Genomic DNA, 6,673 nt, shown 5'->3' on the forward strand with positions numbered 1-6,673 from the left:
GAAATCAAATTAAACGAAATGTAAATAATGTTAACTGTGATGATTGACAGGGTTACGGTAAACGGTGACAGGATTCAGGTAACTAAGCAACCCGAGCGTCCGTTATAGACGCAGTTACGACGAAGTAGTATGTCCTAAAGCTTGCCTACTTTTCTGCTACATACTCAAAAGTATTTACTTTTTCTTCACAATAAGAGTACATACTTTTAGGGCATAGTATAGGCGAATTGGGACGCGCTCACTACCGCGCTGTTTTTTGTGACGCAGCCAGTGTGTCGCGGCCGCAGTGCATTCTGGGATATGGCGAGCTCACTCAGCTCCTCCCCACGTGTTTGAGTGACTGCAGCGCTGCGATCAGCAACATGGCATCAGCGGTAACAGCGGCTCTCCTCATCCACACACACAGAGAGATCCTCACAACGACCAGCTGAAGAACCTCAGGACAACTTCACGAACGCTGAGTCTAGCGCACGAACGCGCACGTTTCCTGACGCACAGCTCAGATCATAACTTCAGCTTCAGGCGTTTGTTGATTAAGTGGATCAGCGAGGCCTCAGTAAGTGTGTGTCAGTTGCGTTCAGAACATGCTGGCAGTCTCAGTGTTGTATCAAAAGTTTAATACGTATAAAAAACACGTATATAAGCATAGAGAGATTGCTAATGTTATGAATTTGAGGCGGTTTGTAAGTATATGTCGGTGTGTTTATCTGTGGAGAGCTGCTAACTCATCTTAGCATGTTGTTTCGTTTGCTGACTCTGGCAGATTCCTGTCTTCTGTGATTTATTTAAACGTTTTTGCTTTTACTTTTAATGTGTTAGTTGTGATTGTATGTGTTATAAAGTTGCTGCCTGTCAGTATTGTGTTGCACGCCCTTGCATCATTCACTAAACAGGAGTCTCTTGGGAATTATCATGACAATAGTGATTGATTGACAGCTGCAAATGAGCTCATTGCATAAACTTGTATATGGAAAATATGTACCTAACATTACATGTTTGTTTTGTAAGCTATTTGAGCCACAATTAAAATTAGGATTTGGTAATTCATAATTATGGCATAATCTAAACTGTGAGATATTTAGTTTAAATTATATGAAGTATGAGGTAAAAAGTCATTATAACAGGTTTTTCTGACTTACAGAAATGACTTGTCCTTACTTTTTATGTAATGATTACAATTAAATACACTACCAGTCAGGTAAATAGTCTTAATGTATTTGAAAGACATGCAATCCTGCATTTATTTGATCTAAAGTACAGCAAAAACTACAATTTTGAAATATGACTATTTAAAACAGCTGCTTTCTATTTAAATATATTTGAAAATGTAATTTATTTCTGTGATTTCAAAGCTGTATTTTTAGCATTATAATTCCAGTCACATGATCCTTCAGAAATCATTTTAATATTCCGAATTGCTGCTCAAAAACATTTATTATTATCATTATTATTATGTTGAAAACAGCTGATTAGAATTTTTTCTGGTTTCTTTGATGAATAGAAAGTTAAGAAAAACATTTTTTCTGAAATAGAGGTATTTTGTAACATTGTGTCTTTATCAACACTTCTGATCAATTTTAAGCATCCTTGCTAAATAAAAGTATGAATTTCTTTAATATATATACTGACTCCAAGCTTTTGAATGGAGTAGTGTATACTGCTACAAAAGCTTTTTATTTTTAGATAAATGCTGATCTTTGGATCTTTCTTATTCATCAAAGAATCCAGAAAACTGTTTTAAATAAGTGGTGCTGTATAAATCAGCTTTGATCACAGAAATCAATAAAATTGTAAAATATATTCAAATAGAACACTGTTATTTTAAATGGTAAAAATATTTCAGAATTTTATTGTTGTTTTTTTTGCTGTACTTTGGATTAAATAAATGCAGGCTTGGTGAGCAGAAGAGGCTTCTTTAAAAACATTAGATAACTTGATTGGCATTGATATATACTGTGTATATATATATATATATGTATGTGTGTTTGCAGGTTTGAAATCCACTAGCAGCGCAAGTTCCTCCTCCGGTCTTCATTATGGCCAGCGGAGACGATGATGATCCAATTATACAAGAGGTAGATCTGAACGTGCTGAACTTCTACAGGATGACCAAACTGCGGTGTCATTGTTGTTTTTAGCATTTCAAATCATTCTCGCTGCTCTCTTTCTTGTTAGATTGATGTGTATCTGGCCAGAAGTCTTGTGGAAAAGCTGTATTTGTTCCAGGTAAGAATTACAGATATTATTCATGCAGAAGAACGATATAGCTAGTGGTCATCTGATATCAGAGCTGTTAATATTGTAGTTTAATGACAGACTTTTGAAAAAAGTCTTTTTGCTCACCAAGGCTGCATTTATTTGATCAAAAATATAGTAAAATGGTAAAATTGTGAACTAATGTTAAAATAGCCTTTTTGAATATATGTGACCCTGGACCACAAAACCAGTCTTAAGTCGCTGGGGTATATTTGTAGCAATAGCCAAAAAGACATTGTATGGGTCAAAATGATTGATTTTTCTTTTATGCCAAAAATCATTAGGAAATTAAGTAAAGATCATGTTCCATGAAGATTTTTTGTAAAATTCCTACTGTAAATATATCAAAATGTAATTTTTGATTAGTAATATGCATTGCTAAGAACTTAATTTGGACAACTTTAAAGGTGATTTTCTCAGTATTTTGATTTTTTTGCACCCTCAGATTCCAGATTTTCAAATAGATGTATCTCGGCCAAATATTGTCCTATCCTAACAAACCATACATCAAAGCTTATTTATTGAGCTTTCATATGATGTATACATCTCAGTTTTGTAAAATTTAACCTTATGACTGGTTTTGTGGTCCAGGGTCACATATTATAAAATGTACACTACCAGTCAAAAGTTTTTGAACTGTAAGATTTTTAAAGATCTTTTGCTCACAAAGCCTGCATTTATTTGATTCAAAGTATAGCAAAAACAGTAAAACATTTTTAAATATTTTTACTATTTAAAAAAAAACTGTGTTCTATTTGAATATATTTTAAAATGTAACTTATTCCTGTGATCAAAGCTGAATTTTCAGCATAATTTCTCCAGTCTTTAGTGTCACAAGAAATTATTCTAATATGCTGATTTGCTGCTGCTTATTATTATTATTATTATTATTATTATATCAGTATTATATAAATATGCATTTATTATGATTAATAATATTTTTATTAAATTAAAATTAAATTTTATTAATGACTTTATTTATGATAGACATTTATACTGTTACTATAGATTTATATTTCAGATAAATGCTGTTCTTTTGAACTTTCTATTTATCAAAGAAACTTAAAAAAAGGTTCTCAGCTGTTTTCAACACAACAATAATAATAAATGTTTTTTGAGCAGCAAATCAGAATATTAGGATGATTTCTGAAGGATCGTATGACTGGAGTAATGATGATAAACATTCAGCTTTGAAATCACAAGAATAAATTACATTTTAAAATATGTCTAAATAGAAAACAGTTATTTCAATTCATAAAAATATTTAAAAATGTGACTTTTTTGCTATACTTTGGCTCAAATAAATGCAGGCTTGGTGAGCAGAACATCTTACCGTTCGAAAACTTTTGACTGGTAGTGTAATGTCTTAACTGTCACTTTTGATCAATTTAATTGATTAATCTTGAAAAAACCTTTTATGGTCTACTCTGAAGGAAACATGTACTTGCTATAAGTAAATTACATATTTGTAATTATCTGGATATAGGGCAAATGATTCTGTTTGTGTTTATGTTGTTGAAATTGTTTTATTGTGAAACTTTTTGTGCTGCCATACTTGGCCAGGACTCCCTGGAAGAAGAGATTTTGTATCTCAATGGGACTTTCCTGGTAAAATAAAGGATTAAAAAAAAATAACTTTTCCATTTAGTACAAATGATGCAGCAGACTTAAATATCAGCTTGTCTGTCACTACTAGCATAACTTTAACCATTTTGTTGACTTTTTAAATCTTTTCTTCTTTAGTACCCAGTGCGTCCTGGGTCTATGAGCTACGATAATGTGACTCACTTGGCAGCCAGAATTAAACCCAAGCAGCAAAAGGTAAGCTGGTTTTCTCTGCTTGTTTCTGAAGTTTCTCCTAATAAAACACACATGCAGTTAAAGCAAAATTTATTTAGAGGCCTTCAGCATTTCTCACATTATCAGTTTATTCGCTATAGTTTAGAAATTGGTAGGGATGCAACCGAAAATAAAGCGGAAAAAGTACGCAAAAAGCCCTAATAAATTATACCGAACAATGATGTGATGAATAGAGGCGTGCACTAATGCAGCAAACATGTGAGCAGTGTGGAAGCATTTAAAACCGTCTGAGAAAGACACAAAAATCATTACAAGCACCGACAGCGAGAGACTGTTTATTATCGCATCGCATGTCTTCCATGAGAAGAGAAAGAGCTGGTTTGTTGCTGGTTACTGTATGATGACTGAAATCACCAAATGGCCTTAAACTATTAGTAAATAAACTACAGAACATTATGTTGTCTAATACACGCACAAATTGTATTTATTCTGACAGCCCTCCACAAGCTCGATAGCCAGGGTTCAAAGTCCAAAGCGCGAGGAGAATCTGAGTAGTCCTGAGGTCTTGTGGGTTTCCGCCAAAATAAAAGTCAACATTCGTAAATGTTAATATTGTAATTTTACTGTTGTTCTGTAAAATAAAATAAAAAAGGAAGACAAAAATAACAATCATTATAACAGCTCTATTGATACATTTATTATAACATTCTCCTTTGCTCAGCAAGGCTGCATTTATTTGTACATTAAAAACACATGCCCGATTCAAGAAGGGGCTCTTAAAAATGGGCAAATAATATTATTTTACTTACTAATTTTTAGTTAAATTGTGCTTTGTTGGTAGGCTATAATGTCTACTAGAATGTTAAAATGTTCAGTGTTAAATATTTTACAATTTTTTTTCTTTGAAAAGCAAGATAAAAATGTTAAAAGCTAGGTAACACTTCTTCACTATTAACTACGACTTATTAGCATGCATATTTCTAGAATATTGGCCGTTTATTAGTACTAATTAAGCACATATTCTACATCCCTAATCCTATTCAATACCCAAACCTAACAACTATCTTACTAACTATTAAGCAGCAAATTAGGAATTTATTGAGGGAAAAGTCGAGGTTAATAGTGAATAAGTGTTACCTATTCTAAAGTGTTACCAAAGCAAATAATGGCTCATTTATGCAACGGTGAAAAAAATTGGCAAAATACATAGGGGAAAATACCGTGTTCGGTAATCGGCCTTCAGCCCAGTGTGTAATTTTGTTGGGATTCGGCCAAGAATTTTAATTTCGGTGCAAAAAGAACTCCAGTTAAACTGTGTCAAAACAAATTAATTTTGATAATGTCAAACTTTTGTAGAAAGTTATGTAACAAAACATGGTCTGGTCAAAGTGTCAAATGAAATGCTGCACCCACTATTGAAAAACATGTCAAAAATGATATCTGGTGTCTGAATAATTTTTGGTTTGACTGTAGTTCGTGTTTTTCCTCTCTACATCCAGGTTGAACTGGAAGTGGCCATGGACACCATGAGTCCGAACTACTGTCGCAGCAAAGGCGAGCAGATCGCGCTCAACGTGGACGGCACATCCTCTGAGGACTCCAACGTCTACTCGACGTGAGGAACATCACCTTTCTGATGTTTACAGCCAGACTTTGCTGTTTGTAGATTTAATCTTTTCCTTCTGCTTAAAGGAAGATGATGGACAAGCAAACATTTTCATCGATCCAGGCGACTACTAACACATCCCGCTACGCTGCGGCTGTCTTTCACAAAGGTTGGCTTTTGCGGTGTCACATTCCTGTGGAGTAGATGCAATTGGCATGAGTGCAGTAATGTTGATGGCATGGTCTGTTATTGATCTTTTGGTGGCAGGAGAGCTTCATCTCACTCCACTGCAGGGAATCCTCCAGATGAGACCCAGCTTCAGCTACTTGGATAAAGCTGATACTAAACATAGAGAAAGAGAGGCGGCCAATGAAGGTACGGCGTGTTTTTTGAGTCACAGTATTCTGTCTGAAAGTTGTTTTTGTAGTGCAAATGAATGTTACGATTTAAACATTTTTTTACTTTTTTTGTTCAGGTTATCACAAAGATTAACAAGAGTGTCAATGATAAATTTGTGCCAAGTGCTTAATAATATTTGTATTCATGTTGCTTTTCAAATCAGGGCTGTTATAGTTATTTAAAACTTTTACAAATTAAAATAATTAAAAACAATTGTTACATGAAGTAATTTAACTAAAATCAAATAAAATGTAAACTTTATTTCAGCTTCTGATTTTATTTTAGTTTAACGTGACGTGGTAAATATACATTTTCAAAAATAGTTTAATTTAAATTAATTTCATTTCCATACAGCTTGAACTTATGTGAGTGTGCAAATTGTTATTGACCAAAAAATAAATAAATGAATGCATTTTTCAAGACAAGGTCAAATATATATTTTATATTTTATTTGAACGTTAAAAAGAACAACATTAGAAAACTTTTGTAACAATAAACACCTTGTTCAAAGTTTGAGCTCATTTTTTCTTTCTCTCTTTGAAAGAAATATATTTTTATTCAGCAAGGATGTGTTAAATTGGTAAAAAGTGATAGTAAAATTCTCTTTTGAAT

At 33.1% G+C, this 6,673-nt stretch overlaps 1 protein-coding gene across 1 annotated transcript in view; it reads left to right on the plus strand.

Annotated features, from left to right (window-relative positions):
• Positions 1-361: 361 nt before the first annotated feature.
• The window catches only part of polr3e (polymerase (RNA) III (DNA directed) polypeptide E), a 27,666-nt gene continuing 21,354 nt past the window's right edge, over positions 362-6,673 (plus strand). The window contains exons 1-7 of the mRNA XM_073828815.1: positions 362-556; positions 1,992-2,075; positions 2,176-2,226; positions 4,000-4,077; positions 5,556-5,671; positions 5,749-5,831; positions 5,930-6,042. Coding sequence (XP_073684916.1) covers positions 2,037-2,075; positions 2,176-2,226; positions 4,000-4,077; positions 5,556-5,671; positions 5,749-5,831; positions 5,930-6,042 — 480 coding nt within the window. The 5' untranslated portion in view covers positions 362-556; positions 1,992-2,036. The remainder of the gene's footprint in view (positions 557-1,991; positions 2,076-2,175; positions 2,227-3,999; positions 4,078-5,555; positions 5,672-5,748; positions 5,832-5,929; positions 6,043-6,673) is intronic.

The sequence above is a fragment of the Garra rufa genome, chromosome 22 (genome assembly GCF_049309525.1).
Source record: "Garra rufa chromosome 22, GarRuf1.0, whole genome shotgun sequence".
In the NCBI taxonomy this organism is placed as follows: Eukaryota; Metazoa; Chordata; class Actinopteri; order Cypriniformes; family Cyprinidae; genus Garra; species Garra rufa.